The sequence below is a fragment of the Amblyomma americanum genome, chromosome 1, assembly GCF_052857255.1.
Source record: "Amblyomma americanum isolate KBUSLIRL-KWMA chromosome 1, ASM5285725v1, whole genome shotgun sequence".
In the NCBI taxonomy this organism is placed as follows: domain Eukaryota; kingdom Metazoa; phylum Arthropoda; class Arachnida; order Ixodida; family Ixodidae; genus Amblyomma; species Amblyomma americanum.
In genome coordinates, this window is record NC_135497.1 from 157,541,312 (window position 1) to 157,563,129 (window position 21,818).

The window sequence follows — 21,818 nt, forward strand, 5'->3', positions numbered from 1 at the left end:
TATGGGCGCGGGGTTTCACGTGATCACGCCCCCTTCCCTGCCGCCTGCCTACCACTGGCCCCTTCCTGTCATGCTAAGCTGCACGGACGTTTTTATTAGTACTAATACGACGGAGACGACCAATACACTTTGCCCGAGAACAACAACAACCTTCGCAGTGGCAGCTAACGCTGTAATACCGCTCGGTGTTTGTATCAGATAGCAGCTTATCAGCCCGAGAACGGCGGGCCGCATCTTTCCCTCCCTCGTTCCCCTTCCCCTCTTTCGTTTCGTGGCCTTTAAAAGGAAAGGAATAAACTGCCGAGGGGCTCTTTTCTTCGTCGGCACAGCACCTTGCTGCAATGTGTGCCTATTCCCTTTAGACGTACGATACATAGTGTCAGAAGTGCCGAAGCCCCGCCGATATGGATATTGTCAAGCCTCCAGAGCCGCTACAGTTCTCCGGAAACCTACGAAGAAACTGGCACACGTTCAAGCAAAAACTGGAGCTTTTCTTCACGGCTACGCCCACTACACCGCCCAGATCGGAAGCCGCCAAGACGGCAATCCTTCTCAGCGCCGCGGGTGAAGAGGCTCTCGACGTCTATAACAACTTCTCCTTCGAAGCAGGTGAGATCAAGGAAGACTACCAGACAGTGCTGCGCAAGTTTGAGGCGTACTGTGTGGATGAAGGAAACGAAGTTTACGAAAGACACGTTTTTCGCCTCCGCGTGCAGGATGAAGGAGAGCCTTTTGAGCAATATCTGCGGCAGTTAAAGAAACAGGCGAAGCTATGCAATTTCGGCACGCTCGAAGAATCTATGATAAGAGATCAGGTTGTTTTCGGCACTAACAATCCGAAGATAAGGGAGAAAATGCTACGAGAAAAGGACCTAACCTTACAGAAGGCGGAGCAGATGTGCGAAGCGGCCGAGGTCTCGGCGCGGCAAAATGCTGCTTGGTCGAATGACACCCTACAAGTAGACTACGCCCACAAACGGGAGCATGACCGGAAACCTTTTCGATGTCGACAATGCAACAGGGCTCATGCGCAAGGAGCCTGCCCGGCGTATGGAAAGATATGTTATGCTTGCAAGAAGCCGAATCATTTTGCGGTATGCTGCAGGCGCCGCCAGAGCAGACAGGTAAATGAAGTAAAAGAAGATAAGATGGAGGACGGGTTCGATATTTTAGATATCGGAGTGTGCGGAATCAGCGACGGGGCCGGTGCAGACTGGACGGTCAGCGGAAACATACGCGGCAAAGAAATTAGATTCAAAGTTGACACAGGCTCACAAGCAAACATAGTTCCTGTAACTCTTTACCGTCGTTTGAAAAACACCGCGAGCCTCCAGAAAAGCACTGCAGTGCTGAAGGCGTACAACGGCAGTGCTATCAAGCATGTCGGAGTGGATAGAGAGATCCTTGTTCTCAACGGTGTGGCACACGTTGTGACCTTCTTCGTGGTCAAGAAGGGTCGGCAGGCCATACTAGGGCTGCAGACATGTCAGCAGTTTGGGCTAGTGCCGAAAGCTGTGGATTCGGTGGAATGGAATGAGACAGCACCGGAGAAAGCCTTTCCAGACTTGTTCCAGGGTACGGGGTGTGTTGGACGGCAGTACCGGATGGTCCTGCGGGCGGATGCTGTCCCAGTAGTGCATCCAGCACGAAGAGTACCTTTGGCCCTCCGGGACCCTCTTCGACAAGAACTGGAGCGCATGGAAAAGGCTGCCATTATCAAAAAGGTGGATGAGTCCACAGAATGGGTAAGCCCTTTGGTGATAGCGCGTAAGAAAGATGGAGCGCTTCGTGTCTGCATGGATCCAAGGGAAATCAACAAGAACATCAAACGCGAGCACTATCCAATGCCAACAAGGGAAGAGATTGAGGCAGAGCTGTCGGGTGCAAAGTTTTTTTCCCGGCTAGACGCAAATGCAGGTTTCCATCAAATCCCATTAGACGAAGCTACATCGCGGGTGTGTACTTTTGCGACACCATTTGGGCGTTACCGATTTTTGCGTCTTCCTTTTGGAATTTCATCAGCGAGCGAAGTTTTCCAGAAAACGCTAACTGAAATCTTCGAGGGACTGGAAGGCGTCCGCATATACATTGATGATATTCTAGTGTGGGGTGACAGTGAGAAGCAGCATAACGAGCGCCTCCATGCCGTGCTAACGCGGGCAGCACAGGCGGGCTTGACGTTTAACAGGCAGAAATGCGTGTTTGGGTTGAAAGAAATTGCGTTCTTGGGCGACGTAATAGGTGAGCAAGGCGTTCGTCCCGGTCGCAACTTAGTTGAAAGCGTCCTTTCGCTGCCGGCGCCGCAAGATAGGCATTCAGTGCGCAGAATGATGGGCGTTGTTAACTACTTTCGCAAGTACGTCCCGTCACTGAGTGATAAGACAGTCTTACTGCGGACACTCTTAAAAGAAAACGTCATGTTTGAATGGACGGCGGCGCATCAGCGTGAATGGAGAGAAATTTGCGACGCACTGACAAACCCTCCATTACTCGCGCTTTTTGATGAAGCAAAGGAAACCAAGATCACTGCGGACGCTTCGGGGACTGGTTTGGGCGCTGCACTACTGCAGCGATATGGCAGTGACTGGCGACCAGTGTCGTACGCATCAAGGACCCTAACAGATAGCGAAACCCGCTATTCGCAAATTGAAAAGGAAACGCTTGCGGTAGTGTTCGCATGCGAAAAGTTCCATCATTTTGTTTATGGCCGCAGGGTACTGATCGAAACTGACCATAGGCCCTTGCTTGCAATTTCCCAAAAGAACATTGCAGACATGCCTCCGCGATTGCAGCGTTTTTTTATTAGGCTGCTACAATATGATTATACGTTGCAGTTCGTTCCTGGCAAAGACTTGCTGCTGGCGGACATGTTGTCACGTGCACCAGTGCCAACGCAGGCGTCGAGTGCCTCATCAGAAGCAGACTGCGACATCCATGCCGTACAGGTCGTCTCCAGCATCGTAAGCACGCCAATGAAAGAGCGTCTGGAAAAGGAAATCAGGGATGACCCGTACTTAAGCGAGGTGAGACAGCGAATTTCACAAGGGGCTGCCATCGACGGTGAACTGAAGCCGTTTGCCAGAGAGCTGTCTGTGGTAGAAGGAATACTGCTCAAGGGCTCTAAAGTTGTCATACCTAAATCTATGAGAGCAGAAATTCTTCAGAGGATTCACGAGGGGCACCTTGGACTAAATAAATGCAAAGCCAGAGCGCGGAGATTGGTATTCTGGCCTGCGCTCAACAGTGCCATTGACGAGTTCGTGCGAGTGTGCAGTACTTGCCAAAAGTATGCGTACAACCAGCAGAGGGAATCCTTGCTCATGCAGCCCACCCCGGATAGGCCATGGTACCGCGTAGGAATTGACCTCTGCCAGTTTGGTGGAGCCGCTTATGTCGTAGTGTACGATGCCCACTCAAATTTCCCTGAAGTAGAGAAGCTAAGAGGCACAGCGGCAAAAGAGGTCATAGCCAAGATATCGGCCATTTTCTCACGGTACGGCATCCCGGTGCAAGTGTGGACTGACAACGGGCCCCAGTTTTCATCGCGAGAATTTCGTTTGTTTGCGCAGAAGTACGACTTCCAGCACATCACATCGAGTCCAGAATTCCCAAGGTCAAATGGGCTTGCGGAAAAGGGGGTTCAGATAATTAAGCGCATCCTTAAGAAGACGAATGAGTCACGCGGTGACTTTTGGTTGGGTCTCTTAGCCTATCGTTCTTCTCCCCTAGAAGATGGCCGCTCTCCGGGCGAACTGCTGCAAGGCCGACGCCTCCGCACTTCCCTGCCTGAATACAACGAGGATTCCAGTGTCCCAGTGCGAAAGCATTGCCAATCTTCGAGGGGAAAGGTACTGCCACCTCTCAAAGAGGGCAGTTCAGTTCGTGTGCACGGCGACAACTGGTCACGCACAGCAACAGTAATCGAGAAAGCAGCACCGAGGTCGTACGTGGTGAAGACTGAGAACCAGCGGCTCTTGAGGCGAAACAGGCAACACTTGCTGCACATTCCCGGAAGCGATGAAAGTATGCAGAGAGATCAGGACGTCGACAGCCTGGGAAAATAGTGTCTCAGCGACAAAGACCAGGATATCGACCGCCCGGGAGGACACGCACATACAGACCGACAAAACATGGTGCATCCGACGCACGCGGCTCAGGAGACAGGCCGGGACGTCGACATCTCGCAAGAACAATCTCCACGGCACAGACAGAACATCGAAGATCCAAAAGCAGCTACGCATGAAAACGATCTCACCTCGTCAGGTCCGCGGAAATCAACCAGGCAACGTGCGGAACCTCGACGACTTCACTATGACTGCAGTTTCCGCCAAATATCGTAGTTTGTCTTTTTGTTTTTTGTTTTTATACAGAAGAGAAGATTATCAGATAGCAGCTTATCAGCCCGAGAACGGCGGGCCGCATCTTTCCCTCCCTCGTTCCCCTTCCCCTCTTTCGTTTCGTGGCCTTTAAAAGGAAAGGAATAAACTGCCGAGGGGCTCTTTTCTTCGTCGGCACAGCACCTTGCTGCAATGTGTGCCTATTCCCTTTAGACGTACGATACAGTGTTGCTTTGATGAAATGGCCTGCGGTGCGTAATAAACATTCAGTATCCACGGCTCATGGGTCGGCAGTGAAAATGGACGCCAAAAAGTTTTCTTAGCCTGGCTCGCGATTCCTCGCTTGTTGCCCTAGCCTTGTTAGGGGTCATTAACGAGGCAAAGCTGCACATGCGCTTTATTAAGAATTTGCCGCAGTAGAGCGTTCAGGATTAATTTGGACCACCACTGGTACTTTAACATGCGCGATGCACGCAGGAGTTTTTACATTTCGCCCCAGTCTAAATTCAGCTACCATGGTCAGGACTGAATGCCCCGACGTAGTGCTCAGAAACCCAGCTCCTCCGCCACTGTTCCACGGCGGCGGAGCTCTCTCCTACGCGGAGATAAGTGACGGGTGGGCTCAGTGCGCCTCTGTTAGCCTTACAGCCATAAGGGACGGAACTTTTGTGTTTCCTTCTTTTGGTTTATTTTTCCTTATTGCCGGGAACAGATTTTCTTGGCATTTCTCTCGCTACATTTCAATGTCGACGCTTTGCCACAATCAGGAAGAAAAAAATGATGCTCTTTTGTAACCGTTCGGCAAGAGGTATACTGGATTATGTCCGAGACTTCTTGGCGTAGTATGCATCTGTATGCATACACAATAAGAAAATTGTCATCCGGGACGGGGCCTAAGCCGAGGCTGGGCCAAGCCTGGGCCCGGCTCGAACCGAGCTCGGGCCTCACGCCAAGCTTGACGGGTCGGGTCGGGCCAAGTAGAGGGATAACGTCGCGGACAAGGCCCGGGCTTAAGCTTAGAGTCTTGGGCCCGCGCTGGGTCCAGGCCTCTGACGGTGGCCCGCGTAGTTCTCTACATACCGACTTTGTATAGAGCTGTTTAAACCAAATGGCCGCAGTACCTACTGAGCCAGGCCTCAATGCGGGACTTTAAAATGCATTGTTTAGGAGAGATTTGGAAGAAACCTTTGCCCTGCAGAGGGCACGGTGAGGCTGATGATGATGATGATGACGACGGTGATGAAAATGCCTTATTAGATTACTGGTGTGACAAAAAGAACGGTAACAAGTACTGAGTAGAACGCAGAGGATGCTACCAGCACACATGCCAGCAGTTTAAAATCAGTTCGATGCCTAAAACCTTCACCTTATAGACGACGCAGAGTTCCAAGGATAGCTGTCATGGCTTTGATTCCGTGCGGAAAACGTCAACATAGTATGAACAAGAAAAGACTCTAAAGCATTCATTTGCGTTTCGAAGACGAAGAAAAGCAAAGCAGGCGCATGTAAACCATCTTGTGACCAGCGTTACGTTAATAGCCATTTGCATTTCTATGGTTGCAGAGAACATAATTCGGAACAGCAGCAAACACAAATGTAATGTGAGCATTACTCTTTACTGCGTTCCCATAATGGCAAACTCAAATAAAGCTCCAGTGCTCAAACCGGCACTTCCAGGAACGTGGCAGAAAGCAGCTCTTGTGACCAGAGGCCTATTGCAATTCTACTGAATTCTCGCGAATATTTGTGCACTGAAAACAAAATAAGGCAAGCAGCGCAAAATTTTCGGCCAGGAACTTCTTCAGACCCGCAACAAAAATTTTGTACTCATCGTAATCTGGAATGCGCACGTTAAAATTTAAAAAAAAAGCTAAAACAGATCATGTCTGTGAGGATAGAGAGAGCACTCGCATGTAGCCGTTGCCCTGGCAAGGTCAAACGCCGATGAAAGGTGAGCACACCGGATCATTCTCGCTCGCCCGGCAAGCATGGCTCCCGCTATTACTCTCATCCTCTGCCCTCGCAAGCATAAACGCAAACACGTCAAGAGCTGTCTATCGCGTGCGCCGACAGTCAGCTATACACCAGTAGAACGATGCTGGCCAAAATGGATATTTCCTCGTTGATCCCAAAAAACCAGTTGCACTTCAAACCCAGTAACGTCCTCTAGAAAAGAAAGCGCTGTTTAGAGGGCCTCTTGACACAGAATTCGCTTTCAGCCCTGCCGTACGTGGCAAAGACGCTATCAGTTGTTTGGGCCGCGCCGCTGTGAGACATTGACCGAGGAAAGTGATCTCGCGACGCTCCCCGGGGCGTTCAGGAGGTCAACTCTACGCGGGAACCATTGAGACCGCTATAAAGGGCACCCTGCGTCGTAGACCGCCATCAGACGAAACCGAGAGCCAGCCGTGGATACCAACATGAGAGCAGTCGTAAGTACATGTGCTGTGCCGAGCGCGTTTAACTGTGCCGCAACGACAGCTTCGGGCAGCGCGATCTCTTGTGGTAGTTCTACAACCGCAGTCCTCAGTGCGGTTGAAGAGCTCCTTAAAAGTTTTAAAATGCGCGCCAGTGTCTGCAAATAGCTCATAAATGCAGCGAGTGCAGCGAGTCGCATTCGGAGACTGTGGCGCTGAAAATTGAGAGTTGATGCAAAGTTCTGTTTTATGTCGTCTTGGCAGCTTTCATGCAAGCTTCGTGCAGGCATCAAAACTGCCACCATAGCATGCATGCTTAATAGGAATTTTTGCATGTTCAATGAATGGGAATCTCTGGAAACACAGGCAACAATGAGATGAGCTTATATTCTGTCCAAAGCAACAGTCTAACAGGGATTCCACGCGAAATTACTGCAAATATGAGTTCGCATCGTGAGCAAAGTTGCTGAGATTGCATCAACCTTTGCGGCTCAGGTGTTCACCGTCGTCCTGTACGTGCTCCTGGGAAAGGCATCTGCTGGTGCCCTCGGCGCAGGGGTACCAGGTCACTTCGTCGGAGGAGGTGCAGGCCCACTCGGCGGCCAGGGTGTGGGCGTCGGTCTCGGGCCTGGTCAAGGAGCGGGACTTGCCGCCGCTCTTGGCGGTGGATTCAACGGCGGTCTCGGAGCCGGATTGTTGGGGGCTGGAGGACCGATTATCGCAGCGCCGAATGGCCAAGGAGTGTCTGTACCCGCGCCGGTGGCAACACCAATCGCGTCGGTGACATTTCTGAAGCAGCCCGTTGTGAATCTGCGTTACGTGACGAAACCGGTCATCAAGTACGTAAAGCACCCGGTGGCCACTGTTCATCACGCCATCAGACCGGTCGTTCGTGTGGGCCAGGCGGCCGGAGGAATTAGTCTCAACGGACACGGCCTTGCCGGCTTTACCTCAGCACTCGGCAGTGGAGCAGGCGGCTTTAACGGTGGGGCGGCTGCACTCAACGGCCTGAATAACGTCAAAGCGGCCGCCATTAAAGCGCAGGCAGCTGCAGCAAACAGTCTGACTGGGCCGGTGAATGGCAAAGCCGGAGGTTTCGAAGGCCTTGGTGGGCATGGTCTTCTCGGCCATGGGCTTCCCGGACCCGCACTCGTCGGCCCCGGCATCGGAGGTCCCGGTCTTGGAGGACCAGGAATCGGTGGACCAGGACTTGGTGGACCAGGACTCGGGGGACCAGGTCTCGGCGGACCAGGTCTCGGGGGACATGGTCTCGGGGGACATGGTCTCGGGGGACCAGGACTCGGAGGACAGGGGCTGGGAGCTCTAGGACTACACAGTTTGGCCATGCAAGGCTTGGGAATGCACGGCCTCGGAGGGGTCGGTGGCCATGGACTAGTTGGACCTGTCTTCGGAGGCCTCGGCGGACCTGGAATTGTGGGTCTTGGTGCGCGTCATCCAGCTTTGGCCGGCATCGGGCTGGGCGGCATTGGTTACAACGGTGGTCCTGCTTTTAAGGCCGGCCTAGGAAATGGTGGGGCAGGCGGTGACGGCGGTACCACTCTCCTGGGCGCTCTTGGAGCAGATGGTATTGACGGAGCTGTTGCAGCTATCAGGACGGCGCACAATTTATCACCAAGTGTGGCGGTTAAATCGGGCGGAAAGCCTTATTAGGGGGAAATATTCTTGCATGATGTAGTTGTGTCCAAGAAGAATGAAAAAAAAACAGTATTTTATTCTTCACGAAACAAAGAAAACATTTAAAGTGCCCATTTTGGAGTGTGCGGGAAAGGAGGGGTCTTTAACTGTCATTATCCAGGTGCTCACAGAAGGTTCTGGAACACGGAAGTCAAGAAAAGGCTGAATTTTGTCACTGCCTTTAGGTGCAGCGTACAGTGGGCCGATCGTGCAGGGGAGCGATGACCACATCCTTCAATTCGTGGTTGCGTGCTTTCGCTGCCAAAAAATTCAGCATTTTCGTGGTTTCCGTGTTACGAAAACTTCTCCGGGCACCTGTAAACACATGTTTTGGCACATGATGGTCAGACTGTAAGAGAGAATGACAGCGAATGGTCCATGAGATAAAAACTTTTGCTTTTTCCGGCTACTCTGTGGCTTAACAGAAAGCAGCGTTTACTTCGGAATGTGTTATTCATTTCTCTGTAAGAAACATCCGTTTTTATCTTGAAAAAAAATCACTGCAATAACAGTACGTTACCAAACCAGTGATGACACGCTAGCAAAGTCTGTCTGTGGAATGCCATTTCTTTTGCCGAGTGCGTGAGCGAGATTGCCGTGAGTGAAGAAGATTGTGCGCACGACAGTGGACGACACTAGCAGTTGAACTGACAGTGTTCTTCCAACTGAATGCTTGTATGGGGAAAGTGGCTGTGTGTCTGAGAGGTATATCATCCCATTACCGAACCCTTGCTGCATATATGCCATCATCAAAACTGGTGTTTTACCCGCATAAACACTGTATTAGTACGTGATAGAAAATAAAGAAGGAGCTGCTGGTACCATTTTCTCTGAGTGATTGTGCCACATGCAAGATTTCGAAAGGCAAGCTCTGAAGAGAATGCCGCAGAATGGCCCGAAGAAAACGATCTGCTTAGTGTCCAGACATGCAAGGTAAATACGACTACGCAATATGATCTAAAAGGCTGTCCAGTGTCAATATATTAATATATCTAACCCCATAGACAACCAGGGCCTCGGTTCTGGCAGGCTTGATGCCATAGGTAGCATAAAAGGGTTCTCGCACAGCTTCTGCCCTCGCTGTTCGATCACGTCCCACTTGACACTCGCGGTAATACAGGACGTACTACGTACGCCGCTATAGTCAAGGGTGGCGCTGGTGAACACTCTCAAGGTTCGCTTACAAGCGATTAACATAAATACCCAGGAGGGCAGCAGATTGGACAGCTGTCGCCGTAGCTCAGTTGGTAGAGCACCGGACGCGATATTCGGAGGTCGTGGGTTCGGGTCCCACCGGCGGCATGGTTGTTTTTTCTGCTGCTTTGTGAGTAGTTTTCTTTATTCGACAGATTAATCGAATTATTATTCCCCACTAATCAACACTACAAATAATAATCATAAAACCAATAAATAAACATTCCTCTATGCACCTTTGTTTCGGTTACTGTTGGCTTCCTTCATATATTTGTCAAACGAGCCCCTCATTTCCCTTGCCTTGTCTGCTAATAGCTTAACGAGAGTCTCGGTTCTGGTAGTCTTGATGCCATAGGTAGCATAAGAGGTCTCTCGCAGAGTTTCTGCCGTCGCCGTTAGATGGCGTTCCACGGCACACTCGCGGTAATACAGGACGTGCTACGTCCACCGCTATGGACGAGGGTGGCGCTGGCGAACGCTCTCAAGGTTAAGTCACACACGAACATAAATACCCCCGAAAGCGGAAGATTGGACAGCCACCGCCGTAGTTCAGTTGGGAGAGCACCACACGCGAGATTCAGAGGTCGTGGGTTCAGATGTCACCGGCGGCACGCGGTTGTTTTTGCTTTCGCTTTCTAATCAATTATCTTAAAGCAATAAAATACTTAGACCATTAATTAACCATTTATCGACACCAAAAACTAAAAAAAGCAGATAGAAACATTCCCTTGTGATCCTTAGTTTCGGGACTGTTGCCTTTCGCCATATGTCTGTTGCGATAAGCGAGGCAACAGACACGCCAGAGCGCCAGGTATTTCCCATAAACATTCCACTTTTATCGAGCACGTACTCACTGTTGTTTGAGTTCGTTTAATGGACCTTTGAAGCATTACTGCTCGTTTCGAGCTCCAGAACACAATCAATCATGACTGAAGCTCAGTGGTAAGGTCGTTAGCTCGCTTCCTTTCTTTTTTCTTTCGTTATTGTGCATGCAATGTCCATAAAATACTGAAAAATGGTACTGTGAAGGAAATTTCAGCCTGCCTAACTTTTTCCTTGTGAAGAAGGATGCACTTCATTCTTCCTAAGCGACGATGCGCACGACGAGTCACTATGGGGACAAAGAAGCGTTATCTCCGATTATGTTTATGATGGTTTAACGTCGCAAAGGGACTCGGGCTATTAGGGACGCCGTAGTGAAGGGCTCCGGAGATTTCGACAACGTGGGGTTCTTTAACGTGCACTGACATCGCACAGTACATGGGCCTCTAGCATTTCGCCTCCATCGAAATTAGGCCGCCGTGGCCGGGATCGAACTCCTGCCTTTTGGGACAGCAGCAGAGCGGCATAACCCCTGAGCCACCGCGGCGGCCTCTTGGATTATGTGAATTTAAGTTGTAAGTGGAAGATTCCTCGACCTTGTGGACCAGTCTGGGAAACTAAGCACAAAAACCAGACCCGCCGGCATGGGAGCCTATGCTTACTTAGCAATTGTAAAAGGAATGAAATAAATCAGAAAAGAAGGATGCGAGCCTGTCAGGTTTCGAACCTGGAATCTTCTGATCCATAGTCGGACACGTTATCCGTTGCGCCACAGGCCCACTTAGCTCGTCGACAAAAATATTTATATTTCAAATCTGACAAAGCCCATACCTTTCATAAACAGGAGACGGTATTGCGATTCCGCCATAACGTTTTAATTATGCCGAATCTGTTTGCGCCGTGAGAATGGAAAGCGCGCATATGCACTGACCGCATCCGAACGCTGCAGACGCTCTTCTCATCAAAGGCCACAGCTGTCAGCAAAGCCCAAAACACGCGAGGCGGCGCCTCATGTAAACCTATCACGCGGCCCTTCCACAATGTGAACAATTCCGCAACAACTAAACTAAAAAACAAGTTATCGGAAACAATGTACGGGGGAGCAACACACACTTACTTCGCTTATGCAAGTGGAACCGGACCTTTTTGTCTAGTCGCCTTCACGTTGTAAAAACTTCATCTGCTTAATTCGAAGTGTATTCTTGCGATGCAATGCTCTCTGCTTCACTCAGAGAACAAACTGTGAAAGAACCAAAACGCTTCACAACAGCGAAGTTTCGTATTACATATAAAGAAAATCTGACCGAAGCAAGAATCCAGAACCCGCGGTCCGCATGACAATGGCAGCCATAAAAGTTCCGCTGAACAGTCGTGGAAGCCACAAAAAGACGCTTGTGCATGGTATCGACTTATTGTCCGGGGATTGTTACGGTTACAAACGGGGTCAGTGTCCTTACTTGACGTCAGAAAGCTCCATAACCAAGTAAGTACTCTGACAACGTTATGACAGTCTGTGATGGGAGGGCGCTGCGCTAGCAGGACAGGTGGTCGAGACTCTCGGTCTGCAGCCATCGTCTGTCAAAAGTAGTGGAGCAGTGGATCATAACGTAACACTGCATTACCTAATCCAACGGTCAATCTGTCTCACCGCACTTCTGGCTTCCGCTCTTTGTTCATTCACTCTCGTGACCTATTGTAACTCAGACTCAATAGCCAGCAAGCTATGCCGCACGTGTGGACGATAACGGCCTTTTTTTGTGTTAAAATGGTTGAGACACCAAATTTTGATGATATAAAAAGCTTGCTATGGGCTTGGTGCTTATATAAGGTAACCCACGGCCATGTATTGGATGCAACCAACGCTTAAAATGTATTTCAATTGAGCTCCAAAGAGTACATAAATGTTCTTTCTCACAATCGAGACCCATCGCTAAAGCGATAGTTAATGATGTAGAAATTTGGGAACGATATCAGAGAGAGAGAATGTAATGCGAAGGCAAGATAGCCGCTGGTCCTTAAGGGTAAAGGAGTGGAATTCAGGAGAAGGCAAGCGTTGCAGGCAGCGGCATAAAGTTAGGTGGACGGATGAGATTAAGAAGTTTGCGGGGATACGGTCGGGGGGTACGGAAGGGGGGGGGGGCGGGGGAGGAATGCGACGACGTTTTGACTGGTGGTTCTTGTCTACACCTTCACCGTATTACAAGTAAGCGAAACGAGCGACTACATTTCTTATGTTCACCCTTCGACACTCACCAGCGGTACGAATAGGCCTACCGAGTCCGCGGGGTTCGTATGTGCGATGTCGGCGATTGTGGAGAGCGAGTTCAGAAGTTTAAGCGAATACAAATGGTCATCGAGCCTAGTTTTGACAACAATAGCCTGAAATCGACGACTGCTTATATCTTAGGAAGCAAACACATCGACCGGAAATCGCCTGCTAGGCGGTGTGACCCAGACTTCCGGCTAATGCTGCAGGCGCCCGGCAGCTATTGTAGTCGTCGGCGTCACTTGTGGACTACTGATTAAGCCATTTTGATTGTTGCAGATTGGCACCAAATATACTTCTAGATAAAGCAATTAAAAGTCATGTGCGGGACAAATCGAAAAAAAAGCAGTTATTACGAGCGAGAAACGCCGGTTCTAGGCGGTGTCACCACCTGGCTATGGAGCATCCCCATGCTGGCGCTCGCATTCGTCGGCGATTCTTGCAGAGTTATCGAATTGCGTAAAAAGGCAAACGCACAACCGACGCAAAATAGAAGAGATTGTTTAATCTAAGTTGAACGTAGCTTGCATTTCATGAACAACGAACGCACAACTGATGCCTGTATACGCATGCAGATATGTAAACAAAAGTTACGCCGAGGTGCACTGCATGGTCGTCACGTGAGCGTTCCTGGGGGAGTTATGTACTCGCGCGGTAAATGCCTTATTCTGTAGAATCATCTTGAACCATTCATTTGGCGAATACACTGACTGTTTGCTCATGTACAACATTCTTAAGGTACTGTTATTGAAATATTGAATGTAATGGTCAATTAGTTCAATGAGTAGTAAAATCTTTCTTTTAAGGTTTTTATATAGCTCGCATGGAACAGTTAAGCCTGCCATAGAAAACCAATGGGGAGCGCTTGCGACGATTGCAGAAATGGTAATCGCAAAAAAAAGCAAGTCTGCTGACGGGAGATCTGCGGATCTATTCATTGTTATAGTGAAAGCTTGTACTGTATGAACAAAGTGTGTTCATAGTATCCCGTTCAAAAAGTCTTTTGTTCAGAATTGTTGGGTATGCAAGTAGCAGCAAAAAGCGAGCAGCAGATATCGAACTCGGAAACTGAAACCGAGATCGAACAGTTACTGAGTCATTTCCTTTCCTCAAAAACCACTTTTTGCAATATAAGTAATGAAATAATAAATTATTTATCACGCATATATGAATAGCTCAGCGTGTATCACGCGTGCTGAGGCAATACGCAACGTTTGAAACAAAGAACACGCCAACCAGAATTTTGGTGTCTACACTCTTTAAAACCGAATTTCAAAAAATAATTTCGCGATACGTTTATTGTTTTCTTTTTTTCGATTTAAACCGAAACTGCAACCACTAGATGCGCAGTCCACATCGCTGAGATGGTTGGAGGATGGGCTATCAATACTATCCAGGTGTGGCTGGAAGATGATAGAGAGGATAGTCTAAATGTAATACAGGTACTTCTAAGTGCCAATCGATAGCGATGCATTTCTGAAGCACTTGCATGCAGCCTTAAACACTTGTATACGCAACATTTTATGGCGGCTGAAGCGAAAAAAAAACTGTTATTTGAAAACTCTTGAATATAGTGAACTAGACTACTCTAGTTCACCATTGTCTTGAACAAGGAGGCTTAGCACCTGACTGTAAAAATGCAAGCGTAGTTCCAAACCACAAAATCGGTGACAGAACAATGAAATATTTGAGTATATTGGGCATGAAGGAATGTGCGATCGGGTCGAAAAGTGCGTACTAGGAAACTTTCACTGTTTTGCATCTTATATTGCAAGCATGGTTGTATAGCGTTTTGAGAAGCGCATCCTTAAGATACGCCTGACTTGAAATATTACGATTTTTTTGCTATAAAAGACACTTTAAATGCAAATGTCACGCGTGTATGTGCTGAGATACAGGAAAGAAGGGTATATGATGTACAAGTGCGTTTAATAATGCCGAACGGGATACCCGCCGGATAACCTGTCGGGAAACCTAGAACAAGGGCATCCCTAGATCATCCCTCGGAAGCACTTGTCGGGATGAGCATATGTGACGATGACTGGGATATCCCCGGAACCTGTGTTGTCGCTTAATAATGCACGTTGCGGGGCTAGTTGGTGATGAATTGTTTCTAGGAAAGTAATTCCACCCTACTTATTTCAGCGCCCGTCCTGTCATGAACCGTGCACATGTGGTCGTCTAAAATAAGTAGCCCTGAATCGCGTTTCTAGAAACGGTGTTGTCAGTGGGCGGCAATCTCTAATTTTAAATAAACTAATCACCAAGCTAATTCACGTATAAAATACTTCTAATATGTCTAACCAAACATAAAGCAATATAACTCCAGTGGCACTCTTGGAAAACGTTTTGCTTGGTAAAACATTCAAGTTACGTAAAGTGCTTGGTTTACTCTCTAGTTAAGAAGTTACACATGATGCGGCTGTTATGCGTGTCATTTAGGGGGAGTATAGCCGTATTTATGCGACGCGCATTCAGTGCTGGTTATGTTCCTGAGCAGCGCGTGCAGAGCAGCGCCCTGTTTCATGTTGCGGAACTTACCTGCTGGCTCACTTAACAAATTAATTACGCGAAAACACTTGTGCGAATGAAAGCACTGTGTTTTCTTACATATAGCCAAGTGGCCATGAAATTGTGCTCCCAACAATATAACATAATACAAGAGAACAATTACTCATTAGCATTAACCCAAGCAGATCCATATGCCAACAAGGAAAGTTACCAAACTTCTACATAAACTTAATAGTTCAAGACATATTCGTCGTGTGTTCTATCCCGGGACCAGCGCCTTACCGGGACAGCAACTTTACCAACTGAGCTAACTGGGGCGGCTGGCGCATGGTAGTACGAGAGCGTGTTGATCAAGAACTTTGCAGCCGTATGGCTACGTTTGTGTGGATGTTAATGACTAATAAAACTGGTGTTGTTGATCAGTTCGTTTTCACCTTACCATATACTGCTGGTTAGCCCAGTTGCTAGGTAAACTGTTTCAATGAGTTTATGGTCCCGGGTTCGAACCTGGGACCAGGACGAATTTTTCTTCCACTAGGGATTTTCTGTGGATGATGTGAAGCCTCGCTTTGTAGCCGTATACCTGCGCTTGGTTGTGTGCTAATGAGTAATTACTCCCATATTACAAAACTACTCCACCTTGGGGGATTCCCGTAAACATTGGACCGACATCACCCCTCTTGGCTCATTTAAGAGACCTTTGAATTATTACTGCTCGCTCGAGCTCCACAACACAAGTATTTATTCATAATGATCGATGATCGATGGTAAAGACGTTAGATCGCTTTTTAATCTTTTTCTTTGTTTATTATGCATGCAATGACATAAAAAGCATCAAAAGTGTTACAGAGAAAGAAATTTCAGCTCGCCTAGTTATTACATGTGAAGAAGAGTTCACTTAATTCTTCCTAAGCGACGGTGCGCACGACAAGTCTCTGCGTAGACACAGAAGCGTTCTCTCCGAGCATGTAGATTTGAGTTCTAAGGGGAAAATTCCTCGACCTTCTGGGCTAGTCGGGGCGTTGACGGGGAAACTTCGCACAAAAACCAGACCCGTCGGCACACGCGTCCATGCTATGAAAAAAAGAAAGAAAAAAGATACGAGCCTGCCAGGATTCGAACCTGGAATCTTCTGATCCGTAGTCAGACGCGTTATCCATTGCGCCACAGGCCCAGTTGACGCACGCGCAAAATCAATTCAATTTCAAATATTGCAAAGCCAATACCTTTAATAAGCAGGCGACGGTATTGCGACCTCGTCTTAACACTGTAATTCTGTCGAATCTGCGTTCGTCATGAGGATGGAAAGGGCGCGCGCGCGCTGAACGCATGCAAAATATCTGGACTTTGAAATTGTACCGCACACGCTCTCCTCACCAAAGGCCACAGCTATCATCAAAGCCCAAAGTGCGGCGCCGCATGGAAACCTATCACGCGGCCATTCCAGAGTCTGAACAGTCCTATCGACAATAAAAAACGCTAGGTACTCGAGAGGCTGTTTAAAATCAGAAATCGAAGGTCGCATGGTGTGTTCTTTTGAGTTCGCTGGAGGATTTCGAAGAACACGATGCTGGGACACTAAACGAAGCAACAATATATTGTCTCTGGCTGATTATTTAAGTAGCAGTTATCTGACCATGACACAAACGTCCCTAAAGCGCGCAGCAATGTTTTCACAGGTTATGTAAAAGCAAGTACCCTGAGAAAGAACGCTTGATTCCGTTTAGCAATCTCTTCCTTAATAAGATTGTCGAAACCTGGATGGAAGGAATAAGGACTGAGATTGAAACCTGTAACCTCTGCGTTCTCGAGAGGAGGTAAAAGTAATCCGAGGAAAACCGCTCAGTCAGGGAATGAAAAGTGTCAGTAACTTCCGCAGGAAAGCCCCACACAGCTCCTTCATGGCCATGGCCAAATGTTGCTAAAATAAAAGTAAAAAAAGGAGTTAGATATATAGCTGCTAGAAACAGCAGTATGGATTACCGACATGAACAAAAAAATCAGTAGGTCACAGGAACAGCCACGGCCGGGGAGAAATTGTGTCTGGTCTACTGACAAACATGTGTCTGGTGTACTGACATAAACACTTGACAGCCGTCGCCGTAGCTCAGCTGGTAGAGCACCTGACGCAATATTCGCAGGTCGTGGGTTCGTATCCCACCAGTAGCATGTGGTTGTTTTTATTTTGCTTTATAATCAATTATCTTTAAACAGTAATCACCTGATTAATATCCCGATGATGACCACCACGAATTCAAAAGAATTATAACAGAAAAACATCCCCTACGCATCTTGGTTTCGGAGACTGCTGGCTGCCCTCATGCGAGTAATAGTAGTGTAGTAGAAGCAGTAGTAATAGTAGTAAGTGGCTGTCAGAAAATGAAAAGGAACGAGTAGGAGCCAGTGCACTGGAAGGAACGGGGCCACTACCATAGCCTTGTGCAGACAGGAAAGGGAGAGCAGGAAAAGAAGTGAAAGGAATAGAAAAGATGAGAAATTGTCGGAGCCGTGTTTTGCGCCGAAGGAAGACAACGATTTAGCCGACGAGGCATCTTTTTGCTTTCCGCATACAGCGTTATTCCTAAACCTCAGAGACAGTCCCACATTTACAGCCATCGCTGTAACACTAAAACATCATCATCATCATCATCATCATCATCATTATCATCATCATCATCATCATCATCATCAGCCTGAATACACCCACAGCAGGGCAAAGGGCTCTCCCGTGTCTCTCCAATTAACCCTTGTCCATTGCCAGCTGCGCCCATCCTATGCCTGCAAAGTTCTTACTCTCATCCGCCCACCTAACCTTCTGACTCGCCGTGCTGCGCTTGCCTTCTCTTGAAATCCACTCCGTTACCCTTAAGGTTATCTTGCCTTCACATCACATGCCCTGCCCAAGCCTATTTCTTCCTCTTGATTTGGACTAGTATGTCATTAACCCGCGTTTGTTCCCTCACCCACTCTGCCCTCTTCCGGTCTCTTAACGTTACACCTATCTTTTTTCTTTCCATGGATCGCTGCGTTGTCCTTAACTTAAGCTGAAGCCTTTTCGTTAGCCTCCACTTTTCTGCCCCGTAGGTGAGTACTGGTAAGATACAGCTGTTGTAAACTTTTCTCTTTAGGGATATTGGTAAACTGCTATCCATGATCTGAGAGAACCTGCCATACGCGTTCCAGCCCATTTTTATCCTTCTAGTTATTCCCCTCTCAAGGTCCGGATCAGCGGTCACTGCCTGCCCTAAGTAGACGAATTCCTTTACCACTTCCAGCTCCTTGCTGCCAATTGTGAACTGCTGTTCCCTTGCTAGACTGTTGAACATTACTTTGGTATTCTGCATGTTAATTTTTTGGCCCACCGGGCTACTAAAACATAGCGTACCACATATGAGGAACACATGTTAACACACGTGTTCATCATATGTGGAACGCTATATTTTAGTGTTAAACCATATGTTGAGGCACATGTGACGCCGTTGAAACAACTTGCTTCACACCCTCTCTGTTTACAAAGCGGCTAAAGGGATATGAAAATGTTAACAACGTGGTGGTCAGAAAGCCCTGTGCGTTTACGTCAGTACACCAGACACAACTTCTCCCCGGCCGCGGCTGTTCCTGTGACCCACTGATTTTTTTGTTCATATCGGTAATCCATACTGCTGTTTCTAGCAGCTATATATATAACTCCTTTTTTTACTTTTATTTTAGCAACATTTGGCTATAGCCATGAAGGAGCTGTGTGGGGCTTTCCTGCGGAAGTTACTGACAAATTTCATTCCCTGACTGAGCGGTTTTCTTTGGATTACTTTTACCTCCTCTCGAGAACGCAGAGGTTACAGGTTTTAATCTCAGTCCTTATTCCTTCCATCCAGGTTTCGACAATCTTATTAAGGAAGAGATTGCTAAACGGAATCAAGCGTTCTTTCTCAAGGTACTTGCTTTTACATAACCTGTGAAAACATTGCTGCGCGCTTTAGGGACGTTTGTGTCATGGTCAGAGAACTGCTGCTTAAATAATCAGCCAGAGACAATGTATTGTTGCTTCGTTTAGTGTCCCAGCATCGTGTTCTTTGAAATCCTCCAGCGAACTCAAAAGAACACACCATGCGACCTTCGATTTCTGATTTTAAACAGCCTCTCGAGTACGTAGCGTTTTTTATTGTCGATAGGACTGTTAGACTCTGGAAGGGCCGCGTGATAGGTTTCCATGCGGCGTCGCACTTTGGGCTTTGATGATAGCTGTGGCCTTTGGTGAGGAGAGCGTATGCGGCGCATTTTCAAAGTCCAGATATTTTGCATGCGTTCAGCGCGTGCGCGCCCTTTCCATCCTCTTGGCGAACGTAGATTCGACAGAATTAAAGTGTTAAGACGGGGTCGCAATACCGTCGCCTGCTTATGAAAGATATTGGCTTTGCCATATTTGAAATTGAACTGATTTTGCGGGTGCGTGAAGTGGGCCTGTGGCGCAGCGGATAACGCGTCTGACTACGGATCAGATGATTACAGGTTCGAATCCTGGCAGGCTTGCATCTGTTTCCTTTATGCTTTCAAAGCATGGACGCGTGTGCCGACGGGTCTGGTTTTTGTGCGAAGTTTCCCCGTCAACGTTCGGACTAGCCCAGAAGGTCGAGGAATCTTCCCCTTAGAACTCACATCTTCATGCTCGGAGAGAACGCTTCCGTGTCTACGCAGCGACTCGTCGTGCGCACCATCGCTTAGGAAGAATAAAGGGCATTCTGCTTCACAAGAAAAAAATAGGCGAGCTGAAATTTCTTTCCCTGTACAAATACAAATACCTGTATTTCAAAATCGGGGATGTTAGGGGTGCATCCAAAAACCGTATGACTGGCTTGATGCTTTTGATGCGTTTTATGACATTGTATGCATAATAAACAAAGAAAGTAAAAAAAGCGATCTAACGTCCTTACCATCGAGCCTCGATCATTATGATTAAATACTTGTGTTCTAGAGCTCGATCGAGCAGTAATGCTTCAAAGGTCCCTTAAATGAACCAAGAGGGGTGATATCGGTCCATTGTTTACGGGAATCCCCCAAGGAGGAGTAGATTTGCAATATGGGAGTAATTACTCATTAGCACACAACTAAGCGCATGTATACGGCTACAAAGCGAGGCTTCACATCATCCACAGAAAATCCGTAATGGAAGAAAAATTCGTCCTGGTCCCAGGTTCGAACCCGGGACCATAAACTCATTGAAACAGTGGACCTAGCAACTGGGCTAACCAGCAGTATATGGTAAGGTGATAACGAACTGATCAACAACACCAGTTTTATTAGTCATTAACATCCACACAAACGTAGCCATACGGCTGCAAAGTTGTTGATCAACACGCTCTCGTACTACCATGCGCCAGCCGCCCCAGTTAGCTCAGTTGGTAAAGTTGCTGTCCCGGTAAGGCACTGGTCCCGGGATAGAACACACGACGAATTTGTCTTCAACTAATAAGTTTATGTAGAAGTTAGGTAACTTTCCTTGTTGGCATATGAATCTGCTTGGCTTAATGCTAATGAGCAATTGTTCTCTTATAATGTGTTATATGGTTGGGAGCACAATTTAATGGCCACTTGGCTATATATATGAAAACACAGTGCTTTCATTCGCACAAGTGTTCTCGCGTAATTAATTTGTTAAGTGAGTCAGCAGGTAAGTTCCGCAACAAGAAGCAGGGCGCTGCTCTGCACGCGCTGCGCAGGAACCTAACCAACACTGAATGCGCGTCGCATAAATGCGGCTATACTTCCCCTAAATGACACGAATAACAGCCGAATCATGTGTAACTTCTTAACTAGAGAGTAAACCTAGCACTTCACGTAACTTGAATGTTTTATCGAGCAAAATGTTTTCCAAGAGTGCAACTGGAGTTACAGTGTTGTGTGCTTGCTTAGACATATTAGAACTATTTTATACGTGAATTAGCTTGGTAATCAGTTTATTTAAAATTTGAGAATGCCGCCTACTGACAACACCGTTTCTAGAAACGCGATTCAGGGCTACTTATTTCAGACGACAACATGAGGACAGACGGACATGACAGGACGGGCGCTGAAATACTAGCGCATATATATATACACCCCGCGAGACAACACCTCCTCCTCTCCCTCTACCCCAGCGTGGCACACCTGGTGGACCGAGCGGGAACGGCAAGCGGCGTCGACGGCGGCGCCATTTGTTGGAGAGCGGCTGCGGTGTTGCTAGGCAACGGCGGCTCAAGGTCGTTCGTCCGCCACCACATACGGTATACGGCTGCCTACATACGGCATACGGCGCAACGACCCGAAATCGCTCGCTGGCTGTCGTAGTGAAGCTTTCGCTTTAAAAATCAGAATCCCACCAGTCCCAAGGAACATTCATCCGGTACACCATGAGGGTAGAGGAAAGGACAGAGCGAAAGCACTACAGAAAATACTATCCAACATACAGAAGGTGGTTTACACAGACGCGGCGGAATACGAAGGCAGAACGGGTTTCGTAGCATTCTTTGCATGGAAACAGCGCAGCAGACGGGACCAAGAAAGGAAGACACACACACGGGCGCTGAAAGAAGGTTTTGG

The 21,818-nt window shown here is 47.9% G+C and overlaps 2 protein-coding genes and 2 non-coding genes across 4 annotated transcripts; 3 read left to right on the forward strand and 1 right to left on the reverse strand.

Annotated features, from left to right (window-relative positions):
- Positions 1-387: 387 nt before the first annotated feature.
- LOC144114435 (uncharacterized) lies at positions 388-4,064 on the forward strand. The gene is made up of 2 exons (XM_077648178.1): positions 388-609; positions 3,730-4,064. Exons 1-2 carry the CDS (start codon positions 405-407, stop codon positions 4,062-4,064), a joined length of 540 nt encoding a protein of 179 aa, XP_077504304.1. The 5' UTR covers positions 388-404.
- A 2,558-nt stretch (positions 4,065-6,622) lies between these two features.
- LOC144136591 (uncharacterized) lies at positions 6,623-9,255 on the forward strand. The gene is made up of 2 exons (XM_077669065.1): positions 6,623-6,769; positions 7,250-9,255. Exons 1-2 carry the CDS (start codon positions 6,758-6,760, stop codon positions 8,423-8,425), a joined length of 1,188 nt encoding a protein of 395 aa, XP_077525191.1. The 5' UTR covers positions 6,623-6,757; the 3' UTR covers positions 8,426-9,255.
- A 7,088-nt stretch (positions 9,256-16,343) lies between these two features.
- Positions 16,344-16,416, reverse strand: TRNAR-ACG (transfer RNA arginine (anticodon ACG)). Its single transcript has one exon. It is a non-coding gene; the product is annotated as a tRNA-Arg (tRNA).
- Positions 16,417-19,699: 3,283 nt separating this feature from the next.
- Positions 19,700-19,772, forward strand: TRNAR-ACG (transfer RNA arginine (anticodon ACG)). Its single transcript has one exon. It is a non-coding gene; the product is annotated as a tRNA-Arg (tRNA).
- Positions 19,773-21,818: the final 2,046 nt, after the last annotated feature.

Coding starts and splice junctions, on each gene's coding strand:
- LOC144114435 (XM_077648178.1), top strand. CDS start 405: ATGGATATTGTCAAGCCTCCAGAGCCGCTACAGTTCTCCGGAAACCTA. Junction 610..3,729: donor CAACTTCTCCTTCGAAGCAG/GTGAGATCAAGG, acceptor CTTCTCCCCTAG/AAGATGGCCGCTCTCCGGGC.